Raw genomic sequence first — 25,125 nt, forward strand, 5'->3', positions numbered from 1 at the left:
GTGGGAAAGGAAAATGGTACAGATGCTCTGAAAACTAGTTTGGTGCTTCCTCAAAAAATAAAAAATAGGATTATCATATGGGAAATTCCTTGGCTGTACAGTGGTTGGGATTCCTCGCTTTCACTGCTGAAGGCCCAGGTTCAATCCCTTGGTCAGGGAGCTAGAATCACACAAGCTGCATGGTGTGGCCAAACAAAAAAAGAATTACCATATGATCCAACAGTCCCACTTCTGGGTATATAACACCCCAAAATTTGTCACAGGGTCTTGCAGAAATATTTGTATACTTGATCTCATAGCAGTATGATTCATAATAGCTAAAACAAAAGGAACCTATGTGTCCATTGACAGATGAATGGATAAGCAAAATGTATATACATACAATGGAATATTATTCAGCCTTAAAAAGGAAAGAAATTCTGACATATGCTACAACATGGATAAGCCTTGAGGACATTATACTAAGTGAAATAAGCCAATCACAGAAAGACAAACTGTATGATTCCATTTTTATGAGGTACTTAGATAAGCCCAAATCATAGATATAGAAAGTAGAATAGTGGTTGCCAGGGGCTAGCAGGAGAGGGAATGGGGAGTTATTGTTTAATGGATATAGAATTTCAGCTTTGCAAGCTGAAAAGAGTTCTTGAGATGGATGGTGGTGATGGTTGCACAACAGTATGAATATACTTAATATCACTGAACTGTACACTTAAAAATGGTTAAGATGATAAATTTATGTTATGTGTATTTTACCACAGTAAAATAAATTGAAAAAAAAAGTGAAGTAGGTAGGGGGATGAATAGATAGGCATTTTATTAATTTTGTGGTTTTTATAACTCATCTTAGTATTTTAAATATTTTGCAATCAAGAATGTAGGATACAACATTGAGACATCATTTTACTCTGTCCATTCCCCTTCCATTAGACTTATATTGTCTGACATTTCTAATGAAGATTACTATTCCAAATATTCTGTCAACTCTAGAAATTTCTCAGCATTTTGAATGATGAATTTGTCCCAGTGGCATGCAAACCTCATTGTGCCTTTTCTTTATCCTATTATCTTTGAGTCCTAGAAAAAATTTTGTGTTTTGTTTCAGATGTTACAGTACTTATTTAAATATTGCAGATGGAAGTTGATATTTGCCGTTAATTAATGTTGAGTATAGTTACTGTTTCAGTAAAATAATTGTCATTTGTTTATTTTTCTAGTACCAGTTATCTGTGACTGTCTCTTTCTTTTCAGGCAGAAGAAATGCATGAGTAAATTATTAGAATACAATGCTGACGTCAACATTTGTAATAATGAAGGCCTTACAGCAGTAAGTGCTAAGAATTTTTATCTGCGATTTAAAAAATACTTTTTAGAAAATAATATTGAAGGTGATAGTATGCAAAGTGTAGTACAAGTGTTTGTGCAGTTACCTCTTTGTGGTAATTGGGAAGATACAGAATGATTGAGACACAGTTCTCAGCTATATTTATTAAGAGAAGTTATGGTTCACCATTTTTCTCCTTTCCCCTTATTTTTTAACTTTATGACCTTTCATTTATTTTGAAGTCTTGATCCCCTAGCTTTTGTCACTGACTTTGAAGGGAGTTTGTAGGAGCATCTCCACTGAGGTGTGTTATGAGTTCATTATAGGACAGCTGTTTTTCATTATGTCCTTTTAAATTCTTCTAATATATACATGGTAGGAAAATTTGGATGGCTATGTTTTTATAACTCATCTTAGTTTTAAAAAAGGAAAGGAATGAAAAAAAAAGGAAAGGAAATAAAAGGTATCTAAGGGAATGATCACTCACCTGTACTCCCTGCACTCAGAGATAATCACTGTTAATATTTTAGCCTGTATCCTTTCAGACTTGTTATATCTTACTTAAACTAGTATTTTTATCCTTTTTGCCATGTCACTTTCTTTTCAAAAATATGATTATATGTTTTTGATCCACATAGATATTATAGGGAGGGTGGTATGGGATATTTCTGAAGAGATTGTTGAAATCCAAAACTTTTAATCATATTGTCATTTAATGGAGCATATTTGATTTAGAAGTAGGGATAAAATAGAATTATGTGATTACTGAGAAATTGTTTTGACATTGTGACAGAAATAAATTTTGTTAAATTTTACCTTCCTGTATGTGAGGTGATGGAGATTTTAATTAACTGGATAGTGGAAATCCTTTCACAATGTATATCAAATCATTGTGATGTATACTTTAAATGTCTTACAGTTTTGTCAATTATACCTCAGTAAAGCTGAACTTTTTTTTTTTTTAACCTTCCTTTGGTAGTTTTTGTAAATTTTGAGTCCTTTAATTTGTGAATAAAGAAGAATATTGAGTATTTACATACGATTCTAGTTTTCAAGGCCTTTCTGATTAAAAAAATTTTTTTTCAGTGGGCAGGGAGGGAGCTGGCGCATAACAAAACAGCTTTCCTAAGATGTGAGTTATTCTGAGAATGACTTGTTAAAGATTAAGTTCAATCATGATTATTATATGGAATTCACAATTCCTGTGATAATCTACATTTTTGTTACATAGTAACAATATAACACCATTTACTCTGTAAAGAAAAACTGTATTCCAAATATTTACAGGATGCTATAGTGATATGGTAGGTACCACAGAGGGTTATAAAACTATGGAATTGACATAGCTCTATCCTTAGGACACTCTCTAGTATAGGTAAGATAAGATGCTCAGTACTAACATAGTCTGTTTAATTGCATAAGTTTTTATCTGCTAATTTTCCCCCTTCACTCCTGAACTTTAAGGGAAGTGGAATATAAAATTTTTAAAAAAATTTTTATTAAGAAATTATTCATGCATATATTTAAAGAGTCAAATGATTCTACAAGGCTTATTATATAAAAACAGTCTCAGCTCTTTTTCTGCCTGGGACCAATGTCAGTGTTCTGTCCTGTGGCCCTGATTAGTGTGGTGTGCCTCCTTCTCTTAGAAACAGTTCTGGCCACCAAGTGTGTTCCTGCCTAGTCCCAGATCACATGATGGAATTAATTCAACAGCCAGGCACATTGACCCCATCAGCTGAAGGAAGCTAGCTAGGATGGTGGAAATGTGGTGCTGCAGAATTGAATAGTGGCCACCAAGCATGTGGGGCAGTAAAGTCAAGGGCTCCTGAGATGGAAGAACCTTCAGTGGGGAGTCAAGATCCCCAGGATTTTTCATACAAAAGGAGAGAACTGTTGACTGCATACTTTGTAGGCTGATCACCCTCACAAAGGACTCCTCATGTTTCTTCATTCATTTGTTCTTTGAACACGATTTTCTTGGATACCTATTATGTGCTAGGCACTTTACTGGTATGGGGTTAGAGCAGTAATTTGACTGACCCAGTCCTTGTCTTCCCCAAACTACCAAGGAAGTCAGGATAGTCAACAGGCAATGGTGACACATTGTAATGAATGTTAACATAGGTGATGGAGATGCTGTAGAAGTCAGATAAGGGGACCCATCCTCACCAATGGCATTGGAGGAGGCATCCCAGGGAAGTATCACAAGAGCTGAGGCCAAAGGGACAAACAGAAGTTAGACTAGTGTAAGTGGTGATTGTGAGGTTGGGAGTGGTAGTGGGGTTTTAGCTCTGTGGAATAGGTTGGCAAAGGCTTGGAGATGTAAGAGCGCATGCTACATTGGAGCACTGAGCTTAACTGGTGTTCAGATACCCCTGGGGGTTTATGAAGTCTTCCAAAGGTCTGTAGCATGTTAAGGGGGTCACTTTCCAGGTCTTCAGCCTTTATATGTGTGCTCCTTCCTCAAGCTGATTACCCAAGAACACCTTGCCCTTCCCACCTTCACCTTCAAAATTACTCTTCTATCACTTTTATGTTTTTATTTATTTTTATTATTTATTTATTTATTTATTAAATTGAAGCATAGATGATTTACAGTACTCTTAACAGCCTTTTGTAGTATGGAAGTTTTAAATTTTGATGTTCAGTATATCAGTTTTTCCATTTATGGATTGTGTTTTTGGTACAAAGTTTAGGAACTCTTTGCCTAGCTGTACATCCTGAAGATTTTCTCCTATCTTTTTCAAAAAGTTTTATACTTTTACATTTTACATCTAAGCCTGTGATCTATTTTGAGCTAATATTTGTCTGTGATGCTTAAGTCAAGGCTTATTTTTTTTACCTATGGAGTCTAGTTACTCTAGCACTGTTTGTTGAAAAGGCTATATACTTCCTGCGTGAAATTGGTTTTGTCTCTCTCTCAAAAATCTTTTGGGCATATTTGTATGGAGTTATTTCTGGGTCCTCAGTTCTGTTCCAGTGATCTGTCTGTCCCTTTGCCAATACCACGCTGTCTTGATTACTCTAGCTATATAGTAAGTCTTAATATTAGGTAGAGTAATTCCTCCCACTTTATTTTTCTTTGTCAAGATTGTGTTAGCTACTCTGGTTCTTTGCCTATCCATATACATTTTAGAATAAACTTGTCTATGACAAAAAACCTTGCTGAGATTTTTTATTGGAATTGCATTAAGCCTGTAGATCAATTTGGGGAGAATTGACATCTTTATTGTGTTGAGTCTTCCAATCTATAAACACAGTATGTCTCTCCATTTATTTAGGTCTTTGATTTCTTTCATCAGAATTTTGTATGATTCAGCTTACAGATCTTGTGCATGTTTTAAGTGTATAGCTAGGTATTTTATGTTCTTTGGAGCAATTGTAAGTGACATTGTTTATATTTTTTAATTTTTTAAAAATTTATTTTATTTATTTTTGGCTGCGTGGGGTGTTGCTGCGCACAGGCTTTCTCTTGTTGCGGTGAGTGGGGGCTACTCTTTGTTGCAGTGCACGGGCTTCTCATTGTAGTGGCTTCTCATTGCGGAGCACGGGCTCTAGGCATGCGGGCTTCAGTAGTTGTGACATGCAGGCTCAGTAGTTGTGGTGCACTGGCTTAGTTGCTCCGTGGTGTGTGGGATCTTCCAGCACCAGGGCTCAAACCTGTGTCCCCTGCATTGGCAGGTGGATTCTTAACCACTCCACCACCAGGGAAGTCCTGCGACATTGTTTTTAATTTTTATTTCTGCATGTTCATTGTTAGTACATGGAAATGCAGTTGCCTTTTATGTATTGATCATGTAGCCTGTGACCTTGCTGAACTCACTTATTAGTTCTAGGAGTTTTTGGTAGATTCCTTGGGATTTTCTACATAGACATTCATGTCATCTGCAAATAAAAATCGTTTTATCTTTTCCTTTCCAATCTGTATGTCTTTTATTTCTGTTTCTTCATTTATTGAACCTTAACATTTTTTTTTTTGTTTTCTAAATTCGTGTTGTTAATTCATTACTAGACTTCCCTGAGCTTTGTAAATATCCTCATAACATGTGTTCAGTACCTTTCAGCTTCTTGAATAGTTTTGAAGGAGTCTGTTATGGAGACTGCTGTTCTCTAAGTGAGATTGGTTGATTTCTAGGCCTGCTTTACAGCGTTATTTGGAATATCTCTTCACCATCATCCCAGAGATTCTTTTGCCTTTTTTTTGTTTTGGGTTTTGATTTATAGGCATACCTCAGAGATGCTGCGGGTTCTGTTCCTGACCATGCCAATAAAATGAATACTGAGATAAAGCAAGTCATACAAATATTTTGGTTTCCTAGTGCATATAAAAGTTATATGTAACTTCAAGAAGTGCAGCAGAGTGTTACTACCCATTCTTGAGCCTTTTGGGAATTCTGTGATCTGAATCTACCTTCTTGGTGCTCTGTTACTGGTTTAGGATTCAGCTCTTTTTCTGACAATTCACACAAAAGCTTCCAGCTTGCAAAATGTGTTGCTCTTGTATTCTCTCCTTTTCTTTTTCTTAATAGGTCTGTCCTTTAAGAACAAGTACTCTTTACTGTCATTTCAGTGATGTTCGGGGAAGAAGTAGGAGCTGATGCATGGGTTCAGAGTTACCATTTTAAAACAAAAGTTTCATGATATATTTTTTTAATGGAAAAAAAGTCAGATGAAAAGTGCATGGACAGCATAGTCCAAAGTTTTAACATTGATTATCTTTGTGTGGTAGACTTATAGGTGTTTTATATTTTTTTAATCCTCCCCATATATGTTATTTATATATGTTACATGCATTATGTGTAAAATATAGGAAGTAAAGAATATGACACCTACTGTCATATTACTTTTTAACTTATGTTTGTTTCTGGGGGAGGAAAAATATCCAGTACCTCTTCTCTAGAGATAAGCTATACATACAGTCCATGGTCATCTAAGAAGCAGAGTATTTGGTGATCCTAAGTTTAGGATTTTTAACTACTTTGAAACCATGAAATGCTTGATTTTGAAGTACATGGTGGTGTAACCTACATCCTGATGCATATTTTTTCCCCATGTAAAAATATAGGAAAAAAGTATATTGGCTTAAATTTTAATTTTTAGTGTGCATGTCATGCTCACAGTTGATAAATAATTGCATTATTTATCTGCTGCTTTTATATGAAACACTCTTGCACAAATGTTAAGTAACCTAAATGGCTGCACAGATACACTGGCTGGCTGTGAATGGGCGGACAGAACTACTCCATGACCTTGTACAGCATGTCAGTGACGTCGACGTTGAGGACGCAATGGGGCAGACAGCGCTGCATGTGGCCTGCCAGAACGGTCACAAGACGGTAAATAAAGCCTTGAGGACTTTAAATTAAGTTGCATGTGTTTAAACTTTGAATTCATGAAAAGTTTTCCACTGTGTATAATTGGAAACATGAAGCAAAATCTTATAACATTTTCTGTGTCATGTGGTCTTCTGATTAATATATTCTATGTGGATAAAAGGAACAGAAAATAGTGTTTTTAAATATGTTTAAAGTATTTGTAATTTGGATTTCAATTTTATTTCTGATTCATAGATTCTAATAGCTGAATATTTTAAATTTTAAATGTAGTATGTTCACATACAATAATTTTAACAGTTTATAATGTTTATTGTCCTCAGTTTTATCAAATAACTTTCATATTTTTTACCAGTTTCATATTTTTACCCTTAAGCCTCAAGTTTTGGAATTAGTGAAGAAAGTGAGCTCTGACATTGCTTAAATAATTCAACTTGGATTATCATATTTTTCTACTCTCTTGGAATATGATTTAAGTGCTAGAGTCACAGCTGTTTTCTTCCTTACTTTTGATTTCTAAAATCATGCATTTGTTTTAGGCAGTACTTTCCTTTTATCCCTATGTATAATATAAACATTTGACTTTTAAAATTGCTAATAGTTTTCTCTCTCATTAGAAGACTGCTGCCTTATTTAAAGATTGTTAGCTTAAGATTTTAGATTGAATTTCTGCTTTTTGTATTTTCCTATCCTGGTTACTTTCATTTTTTTCCCACATTTAACATTATGGATAATAGAATATTATTTATTTACTAACTAAACAACAAAAACCAATTGAAAACAAAAAAACACCACCAGCATCTACAAAGTTACAGAAGTTTGCTTGTTTATATTTATTTTTTTGCATACACTGAGTCTTATCTTTTTGTTGGGAGAATTCCTAGTAGAATCTAGATTTCTGTCTCTGCAAACACTTTTTTTTGTGTGGTACGCAGGCCTCTCACTGTTGTGGCCTCTCCTGTTGCGGAGCACAGGCTCCGGACGCGCAGGCTCAGCGGCCATGGCTCACGGGCCCAGCTGCTCCGCAGCATGTGGGATCCTCCCAGACCAGGGCACGAACCTGTGTCCCCTGCATCGGCAGGCAGACTCTCAACCACTGCGCCACCAGGGACGCCCCATGCAAACACTTTTTTCCTAACCTAGGTTCAGGATGTCAGATCCTACGAATTTAGATGCTTTATGTATGACCTCAATTCATAGAATACTGCACTTCTTTTAAGATAGTGAGCTCAAGGTTGACATTGTCTTATGTTTAATAAGAGTTGGATAAAAGGAAGGATATATGCTTTTTTTTTTTCTTTCTGGCATTTCTTCTGAACACCAATGTTCGTTTTTATTCTTTTATCTTTTATCATCTGAAAACTAACCCATTTGTATTCAAGGAATATTCCTTTTCATTACCTTTTACTTTCTTTATGTCAGTACTACTAAATTTAAGAAGTATTCTGTGTGGAAAAAAAAAAAATCATCTGAAATGTTCTAATCTTGACTGGCCCCAGTAAGCAACTGCTGCCTGTTAGAGAAAGAGTCCTGCTGGTAGCTCTTACAGGACAGAAAAGCACCCGCTTTAATATAAATACTCCCTGCCGTTAACGAATGAGTGGCGTGTCATTTACTAAGATTGTAAACCTACCTGTTGCCCGGGAACTTGTGTAGTAAAAAACTGGAATTCAGACTAGGAATTACCTACAAAGGCTACTTTTAGCTACCTTAAGCCAGTGAAGAAACAAGAATTATGCACAAAACCTTTGTTCAAAACATGTGCATTACAGGGTGCATTAAAAATTTAGAATTGCCTTCTGAAGTTATTGAAGAGTAGTTAGTATAAGTATAATACACTCCATATGGTTTACCACCTAAAGCAGGCGTGGTAAAGTAAGGGAGAATTCCTCATAGTCAAATGCCTTTGAAGAATTGTATTTTCAGAAGATTTATAGGGGGCCTGACTTCACTGTGGTGATGGGCTTCACAGGGTGAGATATTGCAGGTATGGTACAGGAGGAAGAGTACAAAAAGCCATGTTGACTTGTGATTGATTGTATTAGTGAGTGAGATTCCTTTCTGTCATAGCTGGTCCATTATAGTTATCTGTGAGGATCGTATACAAAGAGAATGTTTAGCACTATTCTCCAATTCATTGTATGCACCTTTAATCCTTCAGTAGGGCAAAAAGGAATCCTGAAAAATTAGGCCATCTCCTAGCCTCCAGGCTGAATTATACCTCTAAAAATCTGTGTTGATAGTTGTGCTATTATTACCTGTGTGTCATAATTACTCATGTTCAGATCTCAGTGGATGAGAATATTCTTTTATCTTAAGTTGGATATGATTTAAGAGCTCTGAGATATGTTATTACAGGGTAGATGTTATTGATTTTGTTTTTAACCCTTTGTGTATCTTTCCATAAGCTGAACAGTCTAAAATGCTTTGTCAGATATCAGCAAATGAAAATGGCCTTTTCATTGTCTCAAAGTAGTCAGTTTTTGCATAAATTCATTAAAAGGTCTTCAAAACTTGTGTCCATGTAGACATATACCAGTGCACATAGGTTTCAAGATTTATATATATTGGTTATATATATATTTTATAGAATAAAATGTAAAACTTTAAAGGGGGGAAAGAAACTCCCTTAAAAATATTCTCAAAAGCACATCAGCTCATTTCAAATTAAAGAGGATAATACGAAAAAAAAAAAAGAGGATGATATGATAAAGAAATCCTCTGAAATTTACTTTCTAATCTCATTTTAAGGTAAATCTCAAGAATGCATGAAAAGATTTTGAACAACTGGCTAAGAGCTCTAAAGCTTTGTAGAATTTATAATTGAATACCGTATTCTTGCTTTGATGACAAATAATTTTTAGATTTACATGACTTTTTTTTTTTCTTTTTGCGGTACGCGGGCCTGTCACTGTTGTGGCCTCTCCTGTTCTGGAGCACAGGCTCTGGACGCGCAGGCTCAGGACGCGCAGGCTCACGGGCCCAGCCACTCTGCGGCACATGGGATCCTCCCGAACCTGGGCATGAACCCACCTCCCCTGCATCAGCAGGTGGACTCTCAACCACTGTGCTACCAGCGAAGCCCTACATGACTTTTTTACAGATAAAAGATTTGGAAGAAAGATTGATTTTGTCATAACTAAGAAATCAAGTAATTTTTGTCATGATTTCCTATAGATGCATCTGTTTAATTAGAGGTAAACCAAGATAAGGGTCTCTTCATCATCTTGTTGGAAGGAAGTGATCTGGGCAGTTGAAGAGTGCAGTAACACTCTTTTTGTCCTTGTAACATAATAGCACTATGATTTTAAATGACTTCTATTCCTATTTTAAAATGGTCAGATGAAAGAAATGATCAGCTCCTTAATAATTTAATTTTTTATAAATTTCCTTAGGTCAGCTGTTACTAGCTATACAATACCAGAATTATGGTTTGTCTTTGGATATTGATTTAAAATAAAAAATAATTAGAGAATTTGGTTATTCACCTGGCTTATTATATAGTCTTTGGCAACTTTTTCTTCCCCTGCCTTTATCTACCTCTTAAGATATAATCTGCTGATTACACAATTAAGGAAAGTGTTGTGAATATTTTGGAAGATACTTAAGAGTAATGATAGGGGCTTCCCTGGTGGCTCAGTGGTTAAGAATCTGCCTGCTAATGCAGGGGACACGGGTTCGAGCCCTGGTCTGGGAGGATCCCACATGCTGCGGAGCAACTAGGCCTGTGAGCCACAACTACTGAGCCTGTGCGTCTGGAGCCTGTGCTCCGCAACAAGAGAGGCTGCAATAGTGAGAGGCCCGCACACCGTGATGAAGAGTGGCCCCCGCTTGCCACAATTAGAGAAAGCCCTTGCACAGAAACGAAGACCCAACACAGCAAAAAATTAAAAAACATTAAATAAATTAATAAACTCCTACCCCCAAAATCTTAAAAAAAAAAGAGTAATGATAGTATTGGTACTGTTACTACCATTATTAATATTGATGATGTGATTCTGTAAGAACAGTACAAAGAGCACTACCTGGACTCTTCATTCATTTGCTCTTATGCAGTAAGCTCGGCCCAATGTGTTGTTTGATTTTTAATCTCATTTTTAGAAAGTGTAGTAAAACCTAATATTATTCTACATAGGTATAATTGACTCCATTTTTTTTTTTGGCCATAAATTGAACTTACTTTTTGGTAATTTTTTTCTTTGTCATTAGGTCTTTAAGATTTATTGATGTGTTGAATTGCCACAAATGGTTGATTACTGTTTTCCTGGAATAACTTGGACTTAGAAACTCTAGAGAACTGTCAAACGGTTTAATCTCAATTTCTATTAGTTAAAGTACACAGCAGCATTAGTTTTTGGACTAATTTCAGTTCACTTAAGGAAATTTTATTTTTATCACAATAGACTTTATATTGCTAAATTTAGATAACTGAGTATGATGGTTCACAAATAATATGAAATGATAGTTGAACCCTGCTTAGAGTAGATTACCTTTGATAGAACTGACTGCATTTTTTTTTTTTTTTTACTGAAATTGTAGGCTTGTTAAGGAACAGTGCTCATCTACGTTCAGTCAGCTCTTTTGATATCTTTAGCCAGCTTCCAAGCTTTTCATCCAGAGAATTACAGGGCAGCCATGCAAACTTAATTGAAAGCTTTTGCAAAAACATTAACTGGATTCAGCCTTGAAGCATGAAGGTAGATGTACTTAACATTTCAGGATATGTTTTTAGGTTCAGAATAATTTTATTTATTCTAATGTTAGAATTCTCCTTTCATCACTTCTGAGAAATGTGAGCAAATAATAGGAAATTCTATCACTGTGATTTTTTTTCTAACACAACTGGGTAATATTGATTTTTTGCTAGGTATTACATAAGGGTTCAAAGTCTTGATAGGCTTAGGTGGACAGGTTTCTAGAGAAGACCTATAAACACCAGTCACTGACTAGTGAGTTGGCCATTTTTCTTAGTGCATAAGTTGTTTGTGCATTGCTGTCCTGTCATCAGAATTACTTTTTTTTTTAAATTTTTTAATTTTTTTAAATTTTTGGCCATACGTGGTCCTCTCAGTGCTGCAGCCTCTCCCATTGCGGAGCACAGGCTCCGGAAGCACAGGCCCAGCGGCCACGGCCCACGGGCCCAGCCGCTCTGCGGCACGCGGGATCCTCCCAGACCGGGGCACGAACCCGCGTCCCCTGCATCGGCAGGCGGACTCTCAACCACTGCGCCACCAGGGAAGCCCCAGAATTACTTTTAATAAGAGATGAAAGATGCTTTTTTTGTTGTTTGGCTATCACTGTTTTAGTAAATGGGAATACAGCTTATGTTGTATGGTTTAATATTGGTTTTTACTTATGGTTTAATATTGAATATCCCTTTCTACTTTGGTCAGTGTCGTTCAGAGAGTTGACATTGATAAAGTAGAGCTGCCTTGGATTTCTTGCTTTGTAACTTATCAGTGTATTGGGTACAGGTGGTCTTGGTTAGTCATTGCCTTCAATTAAATGACTTTTGAGATTGACCCAAACATTAGCTTTGCACATTAGTTTTCCTCTCAGGATGTTGTTTTATCATTTGAAAGGTCATGACGTCTGTTGAAAGTGTGCTGTTTCTTGAGGATTTCTTGAAGGCCATGTGAAAATCACCTTTCCATGCTTTTCTTTCAGTATTCCTTCCCAGCTCTTCCTTACTCTGTAAGGAGGAAGACTCCCATTGTAGATTATCTAGGAATAGGATAATAGTGTGTTTTTTTTGTTTTTGTTTTTTAAGGGGGAGAGAGTTGGACAGGGAATTTGAAGGTCTGAATTATTTTAAAAACATATTTTGGTGATCTGTATTACACACATAAAATGATTTTAGTTCAGTGTACTTCTTAAAATTATATTAACTTGAAAGATATAGGTAATCAGCTCTCAGTCACAGATATTTGTTAGTATACTTTTACATGTTTACATTTACTAAATTGTAAGCTGCTGAGCTTAATTTTTGCAAGTAAGTGAGAAGCCATAAAAGTTTGAAAACAGGGGAACTTATGACCGTTGTAAATTACAGTGATTTATTTTGGACTTCATGGCTTATAGTCTGTTAAACAGACACAATGCAGTTTTCACCGAAGTACTTGTGTGTAGGGGTTTAGGGGTGAGAAATTTGCTAAAACAAATTGAATCCAAATCTGTCATAGAGAATCCTAGCAGTTTTTCTGGATAGTACTAGTCACCATCTAGCATACTAAATATTTTATTTCTCATGTCCCTTTGTTTTCCTTTTCCACTAGAATGTAAGCTTCATGAGGGCAGATGTTTGTCCATTTTGTTCATTGCTGTGACTCTAATAACATCTAGCACATACTACTAGCACATACCAACATTGAAATTTTTGTTGAAAAATGGAATGGGCTAGTCAAATGCAGTATCATTCCAAGCAGTTTTTTCTTCCATTTTCTTTCCATTTGTAAATGTTTGTAATTTTTTTCTTTTGTACCTTTAAGTGAAGCATATATTGATAGTGCTGATTCTTATAAAAGATTGTATCTGGTTTGTTTATTGCTGAAAATTTCTGCTTTTGAGACTCCTTAGGGATTGCAGTGGTTGAATCCAGAATTTATTCTCTTTGATTTTGTTTTGCCTTATGCTTCCGTATAATTTAAAATCTTCAAGTAGTATTGTTTCTTCAAGGGCTTTTATGTTTTTAATTTAATAGTTTCCTCCACCTGAATTCTCCTAGTTTCAAAGTTATTTTGTGCTTCGTTTACATAGACTGGAAATTTAAAAAACAACAAAACTTTTAAGTTATGTGACTTTCTTGCTTCTTTTATTATGCTATTTAATCAATAATTGAATTCTGTGTTATCCTTACTCCTCCTGTTTCAGAGATTTTACAAAAAGAAATCTGCATACATTTTTTTAAAATCACAAAGATTGATGACTTTTCACTCATGTCAGTGCTGCAAGGCAATTTTTTTTTTACTCTTTACATTCAAATCCCTTTATGTATCTTTTTTCTTCTTACTCTGAGGGAAATGGGTTTTTCTCCCTCTTTGACTTCAGGCAACATTTTATCTACAAGTGAGCTATTGAAAGCTTTTTGAAAATATGTGTTTCTTTTAATAGTTGTATATTTTGAGGATCTTAATTGAGATAAGTTTGTTAAAACAGAAAAGCAGATTTATGAATGTAAAAGAAAATGCTGGAATGAGCTTTTCCACTTTATTAATCAAGTGTTTTTCTCTGTTAAGAACAGAATTTTTAATGTATTCATAGGCTATTTCCTGTGTACAAGGGTATGATAGAAACGTATGACACAGAAGTATTTGTGTGTAGGGGTTTAGGGGTGAGAAATTTGCTAAAACAAATCATGCTGTCTTGCTATGATTTGCCTGAAGTTTGTCTTACCACTTTGTAGAGGAATATGTTAGTCTAATGTTAGTCTAATGGCTAATTTGTTTTACTGTTAGCTCTACAGTATAAATAATACAGAAATACTGTAAAAAGTATGTGAATTTAGAAATGGCATTCTTTAAAAACTAAACGGAAATAACTGTCTAGGCTCTTGAGCTTGACTCTCAAATAGTTATTTAGTAGGGAATTAGTAGATCATCTGTGATTAATGTAGCTTATGAAGATATGCCAAATTAGCCAGAATACTATTTAGTATTCTGAATTTAGAAAACTTAGAATTTCTGTTTTTTGGTAAATTGCTTAGTGGTTATGACCATGGGCTTAGGTTTTAATCCCCGCTCCCCTGTTTATTTGTGTGTTGGGGTGTGCATTACTTGACCTATTTGAGATTCAGTTTCCTACTTGTGAAAGTGCAGAGAAGGATATCAACTTCCCATCAGGATGCAGTAAATGAAATGATAAATGCTTATTAGCACAGTATCCAGGCACATGCTAAGGTTATTCAAACTATTATATTATTATATACTTTTAACAATTATATAATTTTTATGAATGCATAGTATGTTTTGTTAATAATTATTTCAGCTGCTCTCTGGATTGCTGGGTTTTAATTGTATATTAATATGTATTTTTGATATAATTGCTTTTATCTCTCAGCCTTTTTGGGAGATGGCTTATTGTCTATATAATTTCTGTAACAGTCAGTGAAAATCATTGCTGCTATCCATCTCACTTCTGATTTGGGACCACATACACACAACTTCTAGGTCAGATATCAAAAAGAGCAAAGCCATGATCAAAAGGCTCAAGTGGGCCTTGCCTTATAATAACCTAAATGCTTATTTTCTTATATTTTTGAGAGCAGTACTTGACTGCTTGTCCACAGTTTAAGAATTATATAGCTGATAATAAAGTTTTATGTAACAATGTTTCTGTTACATAGATTTTCAAATTCCTCCTGAGAGAGAAGTAAATTCAAATAGTAATAATACATGAATACTATATCTTAAAATATTTTAGTTTTATCAAAATCTTTGTAATAAAAAATTATAGTCCTTTAAATCACCCTTCTTTGTCAATTCACAATCACTAGGCGGCAGTTTTCAGCTCTGTTAGCTTTTCTTCTTCTATCTATTTCCACATAATATGCTTCTACTGCTCTTTCTCAATTTATGACTTTTAGATATCACTGAATCATTTCTTGTTATGGTGAGTGAGGGTTTAACTCATTTAAATCCTCTTCCCATGCCCTGTCGCCCCATTTCTAAAATTAATTATATCATAAATTTTAATGAGACAATATTAGTTGCATATACAGTTAGGTAAATACTGTTTACTGCTGAGTCAAGTAGTGAACTATAATAACATTTTCTACTAGGGTGACTATTAGTTTAGCTCAGGTTTTTTTTTTTTTTTTTGGTGAATCAGTAGTTCTTCCTATATGCTCCCACAGAATCTTTTTCAGTACTGTTTTCTTCAAAGACAAATTCATTAGATAATGTCACTCCATTGTTTTTCTTTAAACCTGGGAATTTCTTGATATCTCCTGTGTTTGATCTTCAGTATTCTAGATTCCACATCTTCTATTTTGATGTATTCCCTTGTTTGGAGGAGGATATCCTCCAGTAGCTTCTTGAGAAAAGGTGCGTTGGAGGTAATTTTTTTGGAAATCTTACATAGCTAAGCCTATTTCTTATTTAAAAGCATATATTTGAATGATAGTGTGGCTGGCTATAGAATTCTACATTAGAAGTCATTCACCTTACAATTTTGAGGGCATTTCACCTTTTAAATTTCAGTGTTGCTGTTGAAAAGTTTAATGTCAATCTGAATTCTGTTTATCTCTGGAATCTTATATCCCCAGTATTATGAAATTTCACTTTGATGTGCCTTGTTGAAGGTCTTTTAATTTATTAGACTGGACACTGGTGAGCCTTTTCAATCTGGCAACTTGTGTCCTTCAGTTCTGGGAAATTTTTTGGTATTATTTCTTGATTACTTCCTTTTGGTCTCCCACCTCCTTCATTTTCTTTATTCTCAATTTCTACAATGACTCCCTGGATTGATCTACTAGTTTTCTCATTTTTCCTGTTTTCTTTGTCTTTTTGTTTCTTGTAGAGTTTTTCAACATTGTATTTCTAACTTCTATTGAATTTTTATTTCTTCCATCATATTTTTGATATCTTATTCTCTGAATATTTTTCCCCCAGCATCTTGTTTTTGTCCCATGGATAGTATTTTTTCTTTTCTCTCTGAGGGTATCAGTTACTTTTCTAATTTTTCTTGCTGTTTTTTGGTTCCCTTTATTGTCTTTATTTTTCTTACTTCCTTTTTCTGTTTGTTTTTCAGGTTAGAGGCCTGCTTCAGTTGTGTCTTAAACATTGTCTGTCCATTCATGTATAGTGGTGAGGCACTGAAATGGGGCTGGAAGCATTGTGTACATGAGCTGGGTTTGTTGACTGGTCTCACTGTACGTCAAGGTTTTTTAATCTTGGCACTATGGATATTTGGGGCCTGAACATTCTTCGTTGTGGGGCCTGTATGTAGATTGTCAGATGTTTAGACGTACCCTGGCCTCTACCCACTAGCTGCCAACTGGACCCTCCCTTCTTCAGTAATGAAAATCAAAAAAGTCTCCCAGCATTGCTGAATGTCCCCTTGTGGCCAACTGGGCTATTTCACTGGTGTCTGTAATGCCAGTATCAGTCAGACTCTTCTCTGGTGCCACTTTCCAGAGAGGAAACCTTCAGTCTCCTCCTGCTTAAGCTTTTAAGCCTGGCTACTGGATTTCTGGGAGCCTAGTGGAGTGTGGGGGCTGGAGGTTTTCACTAAATTAGTTGTTTTCAGCATGGCTGCTCATCCCTGCTCTTCCCTGTATTTCTTTTCTGCCAGTCCAGAGCCTCACTATTCACTTTGTCCAGATAATAAACCTCCCTACTTCCAAGACAGATAGGGAGGGATAGTGGCTGACTGTATGGGATGGGGAGGAAGGGTCCTGGGGGAGGGCCCAGCTGTTAGGTTTTCAACTGCTTCTCCTGTCTTAGCTCTATATAACTATCCCTGCCTTCCAAGATACCTGTTACTTCCAATTCCTGTGTTGTGTGTGTGTTCGGTAGTGAGAATTTGGTGGTTTCTTGTTGGAATTTGCATTTGCAGACACTTAGGCTTCAGCTTTCTTTGATCCGCTAAGTCAGTTACTCTTCTTTCACTTGCTTGCCATTTTCCTAAAACTTCTGACTTATCTAGTATGTGTTGTATTCTTTGCTGTTCTTCCTTCGAGTTTGTAGTCTTAATATTTTGCTGACATTGTACTACGTTTTAGAGCAGCAATAAAGATGAACATGTGTGTTCAATCCAGAAGTAATTATTAAACAGTCTAATTCCAAAAACATTTAAGTTTTTACATCTTGTCTTCCTTTTTGCAGGAGAAACTAAAATGAAGATCATAGGAATTAAAACCAGAAAGGATTCTCTTTTTTAAGGTTTTTCAGGCAAGCCTTGCCATATTCCTAATCATCAGATATTTATTTTTAAAATTTTATATTAGCTTATTTTCCCTTAGTACACATCAAATGATTGCAGAAGTAGAGCTTAGGGGACAATCAGAGAAACTGAGTCAGTATTGGTGACTGTCAGTAGCAAAAGGACTTCTTAGCTTTTTAATATTTTGTACTTTAATAATTATCCTCTTTGAATTTTGAGAAAGTTAGAGCTCTGGTACCAACTTTTTTTTTTAGAGGCAAAATCTCTGGTTTTTAAATTCAGAAATCTAGAGCAACACTGTCCAGTGCTGCCACATGTGGCTTTTTAAACTTAATTATAATAAAATAAAATTTAAAATTCTGTTTCTCAGTTGTACTAGCCACATTTCAAGTCCTTTGGTAGCTACTACACATGTCAGTGATTTTCTAGAACCTTCCCAGGTTAACACAATTTACATTACATTGATAATTCCACATATACTGTGTAGTGCCTGAGGCTCAGAGCTTACCAAAAAGTGGAATTTGTTCAGCCGTTATAATTGGCATGTTCCTACTCTTTCTTCTTTAAAGCTTCAGGTTGTGGCGAGAACTTTCCTTATATGGACTAAAATTGTGATAACTGTGTCTTTGTTCAACTTCTCTGGCTTTACTTTTGTTTCTTTTTCCCCCAGACAGTGCAATGCTTGCTAGACAGTGGTGCTGATATTAACAGGCCGAATGTATCAGGAGCCACGCCATTGTACTTTGCTTGCAGGTATGATAATTTATATTGCCAGATGCTCTCATTAAAGAATGTTGAATCTTCTATATTTCCAAACACAAACATTTGTGTGTATTTTCTAAAACTCCTCCTTTCCTAGAAATACTATGCTCCCTTTTAAGATGAAGTATATAGCATTATGTTTCTGTTACTTAACTGCATGATGAAAAGTGTTTTATATTGCCAGTGTTTTTATATATTGTAAGTGGGAGCTTTTGATTTACTTGATTACTTAGATTTTAGAATTACTTAGTAATAAAAAAGACATACCAATAATCCAGTAACTTTCATAGTTTTCTTTATCAAGTATCAAGTTAGTTCCAATGGGATAAGCTATTAAAGTATGCCTTAGTTCAGAGCCATGTCTTTGCTTTCTCTGGATTTGTAACTTTAAAAAATTTCTTGAATCATTCTTGTTAGATATTGAGTTATGCATTAAGTTGTTTTTATACTCTGTCCTGGTTCATTTTCTTTTTTCTTTTTTTCAGGTTCATTTTCCTAAAGCATATGTTTTGTTCATTGATTCATTCATGTAATAAGCATTTAGTTAGCATTCACTGTGTGCCATGCATTATTATAGGCATTAGTGATACAGTAATAAATAAACCCCAGTCCTTAAGGAGCTAACAGTGTAATAATTATACACATACCCAGCCCCCCCCATAATATGTTATGTAAATTTAGTTGCAATTAGGAGCAGTTCACAATACACTTGATTTTTCTTTTTGGTTTAGATTACAGGAATTGTAGTATTTATTTAGGCTCTATTTTAGATATAAAGCTCTCCAGAAAGCTCCTCTTTTCTTATCCTTTTTCCTGTTTTATGTCATTTTACTGGAGGTTTGTTTTATGTTTTTTTTGTGTGTGTGTGCTATGTGGGCCTTTCGCTGTTGTGGCCTCTCCCGTTGCAGAGCACAGGCTCCGGACGCGCAGGCCCAGCGGCCATGGCTCACGGGCCCAGCCGCTCCGCAGCACGCGGGATCCTCCCGGACTGGGGCACGAACCCGTGTCCCCTGCATCGGCAGGCAGACTCTCAACCACTGCGCCACCAGGGAAGCCCTTGTTTTATGTTTTATTTTTAATTTTTATTATTTTTTTTGGCCTCACCATGTGGCTTGTGGGATTTTAGTTCCCCGACCAGGGGTCAAACCTGGGCCCTGACATTGAAAAGTGCTGAGTCCTAACCACTGGACTGCCAGGGAATTCCCTGGAGCTTTGTTTAAAATGAAAGATCTGCTTTTCTTCTCATTTAGCTTTTCTTTAGGGTCTCTGATGTTGCTTTGGTCTGACTGATTCAAATCATCATTGAACAGCCTAGAATTAGAATACAAGGACTTTTGGACCTCTAGACTTCTCGATCTTACCTGAATCCAGGCTTTTTCTTATGTTATACTTACAATTTGATTGCTTGGCTAGAACACAAATTCCTTTTTTAGTGTCCTGAATTTATGAATAATATCATTGTTTGATTCCCTGAAATCATATCCTGTCTTGAGGGGTTATCTTTAGATCAGACCTTTCTTTGAAGCTTCAGATTTGAATGTCCATCTACCTGATATACATCATCACTTGCAAGTCTCATAGAATCTCAGATATTAGCATGTCCAAAATATAGCTTCTGATTTCCTTTTCAAACCTTTCCTCCAGTTTTTCTCATCTCAATCATTGGAACCCTTACCTTCTCAGTTGTGTAAACCAGAAACTAGGTCATTATTTTTTATTTCTGTCTCTCTCTGACCCTCAACTTGGAATATATTAGTAAGTTCTGTGAATTCCACTTTCAGAATACATTCTGAATCTCATTACTGCTCTCCACCTCACTAAACCACCTTAAATTTGTTACTTCTTGTCTAGAATACTGCAGTAGTCTCTTAACTGGTCTTCCAGATTCCTCTGTTGTTTCCCTCCCTTCTGTTCTTTTCTCAGAAGCCAAAGTGACCTAAAAAATGAATCGGCTGTTGTCACTTTGTGCTTAAACCTTGTGTTTAAACTTTTCAGTTCCTCTTTGTTGCATTTCCAATAAAATCCAAACTCTGCCTTCTTCCACGTGACCTGCATGGTCTGACCCTGCTTAGCTCACTGTGCTTCAGCCACGTTGGTTCTCTTTGAGTTCCCCCAATACATCAGACTCTTTCCAGCAGGCTTTTCTATGTGCTGTTTATTTTGCCTGAAACCTTCTTCCATAGGGTTTTTATGTGGCTGCCTCCATGTCAGTGCTTCACTGTTACTTTTTAGGAAAGAATTCCTGATCAATCTAGGTAGGCCTCTCCCCATATTTCCTATCACAGTATCATGATCATTTCTTTCGTAGCACTTTGTATTTTATAGTGTTTATGTACTTGTTTATAATGTGTCTCCCCTGCTAGACTGAAAGCCCAATGAAAGCAAGAATTTTGTTTTATTCATCACTTTATATTCCATGTGTAGTATAGTGCTTTGTGCTTAGATGCTTAGTAAATGTTTTTGAATGAGTGAATCACTATAGTTATGTTTTTGAAAAATACGTAAAATAATGCCATGTATACTGATAAAATATAGGTATATATTAGTATTCACATAACTGTGATATTTGTATAGTTAGTCTGAGCATAGGGTTATGGTAAAAGAATTTTTTAGAAGTACTTTCTGCTAGTATTGTATAGCCATCATTAAGTTTTAATCTAGCAAACATTAGCTCTCTTTGAATGAAGATGGCTAAGCAAATATGATTAAAATTGAAACTAGAATATAAATTCTTCATTGTTGCAGGATGATAAATATGGAACATGGAAAATGGTTCATTTTGTAGGCAGACTTCTAATTATATTCATGATATCTAGATTCAGGTATACATTAAAAATTATAAATTATTCTCAATGTATTGTCCCTGATAAATGAAAGGGAAAGGAATGTGAGAAATAGAACAAGTTGATCCTGCAGACAAGTTACAGGACTCTAAGATAAAAAGCTGAACTTAATGTAAATTTTTATTGTTGAGGGATGTTACTAGATATGTCATATGTCTAAGTCAGTGATTAACTGCTAAAACTGTTTTCTTTAAATCGAAAATGTATTGAAATATATAGGAGGCAGGGTTCAAATCCCATCCCCAAAGCTATGCAACTTTAGTCAAGTTTCTTGACCTCTGAAGCTTTGTTTCTTTGTAAAGTGAAAATGCTGATATCTGCCTCGTGGGACTACAGTGATAATTAAATGAGGTGGCTTATATAAAGCATCCTGCAGAGGATTTTATACTCAGTAGTTGGTAGGTGCTCACTAAGCTCTAGTACACTTTTCCACACCCAGTGAGCACAAAGTTGTATTGTCCTCTTTCAATTTCATTGCAATGCATGGTTTTCTAAGAAATTTGACTCTTATCCCATTATACAGACAGGCCTTTTCTTTTTTCCTTTGTATTCTATTCTAATTCTGAGCACTATTTAATAAAGTAATGCTTCTGTGAGTGAGTCATTTCAGATTGATTTTGACCTAAAATTATGACAGGAACTATTTCCCAGCCACTTTTCCTCTCTAGGTATTTTGTACAAGACATTCTAATTCACTAGCTTTCTTTCATGTGGACTATAGGCACACATATATTGACACCACCCCCCTGCCCCCCACCCATTCAGGTGCCTTTGTTTTCAGGACTTTTATGTGGTATCTGCAAATGCTTCAGGTCCTTAAATGATTAGATTGGTTTTATATTCGTCATAATACTTCCAATTCCCTTAACTGGGTTCCTCAAATAAAGGTTTGGATGTATAATGATTTTCAAATATTTTCTGTATCTACAGATAACTTTTATTCTGTAAAGGAAAGCAAGGTTTAGCTGGGGTTATATAGATACAGTAAATTAGTGAGATTTTTATGGAATTTTGGAGGTCTGTAATAAAGTGAGAAACAGGTAAGATTCTGAACATAGTTTGCAGCTACTGCTAAGCAACTCCTTTCAATTAAGAAACTCACAATCAAAGTAGCCACGTGAAACAGTCCATAGATTCAAAATTGCAAACTTTTAGAAAAGGACCATTAGAAAATATGGCCTCTTTGTTTCGTAAGCAGTTCCAAAAAATGTTGTTCTATATATAGTACATATGCACTGTTAGCCAAGTTTTCAAATTGTATCACTGCAAGAGCCTGAAGTTAGGAGACTCGAAAGTGCTTGAGAAATCAGTTCTAAGTGCTTTAGAAGCACTACAGGTTTCTTATTAGTTAAATCTTTGCCAACTTCTTAGTTTCCAGAAAATACGCTGGCATTTCCCTGAAGGGAGCATTATCTCAATCAATATAAAAAAAAAATAAATTCAATTGTAAAGAATAATTATTCATTGAGCAAATTTTTGCAGTTATTTGAACTGAAAAATCTTTCATGCGACACTTTGAGCAGTCTGTAACAGGATAATCTTTATCTTTTGCAATATTACACATGGGGCACTTGAGCCCCTAATGAAGTTATGCAGATTTTATATATTATTAGCAATCATTTCTTTTAATTTACTTTTGAAATGAAATGCCACCTGTTCACAGATGAGATTGTAATGTAGTTTTAGAAATTACTCCAGCTTTCTAAAAATGTCATAGTGGTATTTTTTTTTTGATATTAATTATTCTTGTTGCTATATGTGGTACAAAATTAATCCTAAATAACGATTCGGGTCTTTTTGTTATTTTTGTGTAGCTTAGTACCTTATTTAATGCTTGTCAGATGAATGGTATCTAAAATTAAAGCCCTCAACTCAACAAATATATTGAGTACATGTTATAAGCCATGCTTGGTGTTATAGAACAAGGGTATTGTCAAGAAGTTTATAGTTTAGTTGGAAAGATTAAACACATCTAACACAGATAATAACTGTAAAAGAAATGTCATTAAAGTTGAGCAGAATAGCTTTGCAAATCTGGGTTTCTCAGAACCTTGGGTCCTAGCAAAGAAATCACTGACTCCTTAAATAAATTAAGCTCAAGTTAGTTTCTTTTCACTTAGGTATTATACGGAATAGAACAGTAATTATAAAGTAATTCCTATTAGCTGTAATATATAATGTGTTGGCCAGCATGCCCAGCTGACAAATGACAAATGATGATTGATGAAGATTTTTCTCAATGTAGACGAGTAAAATTAGTTACTGTTGCTTTTGAAGGGATTGCTGATGTACTTGCTTTCTTGATTTTCTGCTTTTTCTGGAGTAAATTAGATATTGTTCTTAAGTTAGTTTTCATCTGTCGATATTTGTATTAAGGAAGGTAATCAGTATTACAGTAAAGTATCAAGAGAGTGATATACCTAATGCCTGCCACCAGCTTCCTAGTATGATCCTATTTTTTTAAATTAAGTCCAATTATACTTTATGCAGCGTCATTTTGTGGAAAAGAAAGAATAGGTTGTTTTTATTTGTTTGTTTTAAGTTTCTGAGGAATCTGTGTAGTCTTTGTGAAATAACATACCTTTTTAGGTAATGGTACTGTGGGAAGAGTATTGGTCTAGAAGACCAGAAATCTGAGTTCTAGTTTCACTTGTGCTTGAACAGTAATTTTTTTCATCTACAAAATAAAATTCTTTTTCTTAAATTAATTTTTATTGGAGTATATTTGCTTTACAATGTTGTGTTAGTTTCTACTGTATAGCAAAATGAATCAGCTATACGTATACATATATCCCCTCCTTTTTGGATTTTCTTCCCATGTAGGTCACCACAGAGCATTGAGTAGAGTTCCCTGAGTTATACAGTAGGTTCTCATTAGTTATCTATTTTATACACAGTATCAATAGTGTATTATGTCAATCCCAATCTCCCAATTCATCCCACCTCCCTGCTTTCCCCCCTTGGTGTCCATACATTTGTTTTCTATGTCTGTGTCTCTATTTCTGCTTTGCAAATAAGATCATCTATACCATTTTTCTAGATTCCACATATATGCGTTAATATACGATATTTGTTTTTCTTTCTGACTTACTTCACTCTGTATGTCAGTCTCTAGGTCCATCCACGTCTCTACAAATGACCCAATTTTATTCCTTTTTATGGTGGAGTAATATTCCATTGTATATACATACCACATCTTCATTATCCATTCTTCTGTTGATGGACATTTAGGTTGCTTCCATGTCCTGGCTATTGTAAATAGTGCTGCAATGAACATTGGGGTGCATGTGTCTTTTTGAATTATGGTTTTCTCTAGGTATATGCCCAGTAGTGGGATTGCTGTGGTAGTTCTATTTTTAGTTTTTTAAGGAACCTCCATACTGTCCTCCATAGTGGCTGTATCAATTTACAAAATAAAATTCTTTGATGAGATACTCTTCCAAACTGTATGACTTCCTTGGGCATTTTGTAAAATTAGCTGTAGACTTTAATGTCCGTGCATTATAAATTTATTATTTATTGTCTGTGTCTAGGATCAGATTAGTTCATTTAATAACGAAATGTAGAGTCTAGTGATGATTACCCCCAAAGCAGCTTCCTCCTAGCTTAAAGAGTGGTTGTTAAACCTACTTGAAAGAGCAATTAGAGAGAATGGGGCATGTGGATGAGAGTTGTTCATTCTAGGTCAGATTGAATAGCTGTCAGCAGAAGCCAAACTGAGTGGGTTGATAAAATGAAGGTTGGCAGTTAGTATTTTTGGCTAATGAATCCCCCCATTTACTCATTTTGATATTTGTCTTTTCTCCTTCGTTTTTATTTTTTTTAACCACATATTAAAGTGTCATAAAATGTACTTTTGTTTTGAGTATTGAGGTTCTTTTGGACTAAGAAGTCTGGAGACTTGGATGTATGTGGTAGGAAGGTGGTCAAGCTAGAGTTGAGAAGGAAAAGATCGGAAGGAAAAAATAAAGCATAAGCC

General features: G+C 35.3%; 1 protein-coding gene across 1 annotated transcript in view; it reads left to right on the top strand.

Annotated features, from left to right (window-relative positions):
- Positions 1–25,125, top strand: part of HACE1 (HECT domain and ankyrin repeat containing E3 ubiquitin protein ligase 1) — a 94,960-nt gene that overhangs the window by 13,554 nt on the left and 56,281 nt on the right. The window contains exons 5-7 of the mRNA XM_007465774.1: positions 1,252–1,327; positions 6,532–6,663; positions 18,212–18,294. Coding sequence (XP_007465836.1) covers positions 1,252–1,327; positions 6,532–6,663; positions 18,212–18,294 — 291 coding nt within the window. The remainder of the gene's footprint in view (positions 1–1,251; positions 1,328–6,531; positions 6,664–18,211; positions 18,295–25,125) is intronic.

This window comes from Lipotes vexillifer, unplaced genomic scaffold (genome assembly GCF_000442215.2).
Source record: "Lipotes vexillifer unplaced genomic scaffold, Lipotes_vexillifer_v1.1 scaffold732, whole genome shotgun sequence".
NCBI lineage: Eukaryota > Metazoa > Chordata > Mammalia > Artiodactyla > Lipotidae > Lipotes > Lipotes vexillifer.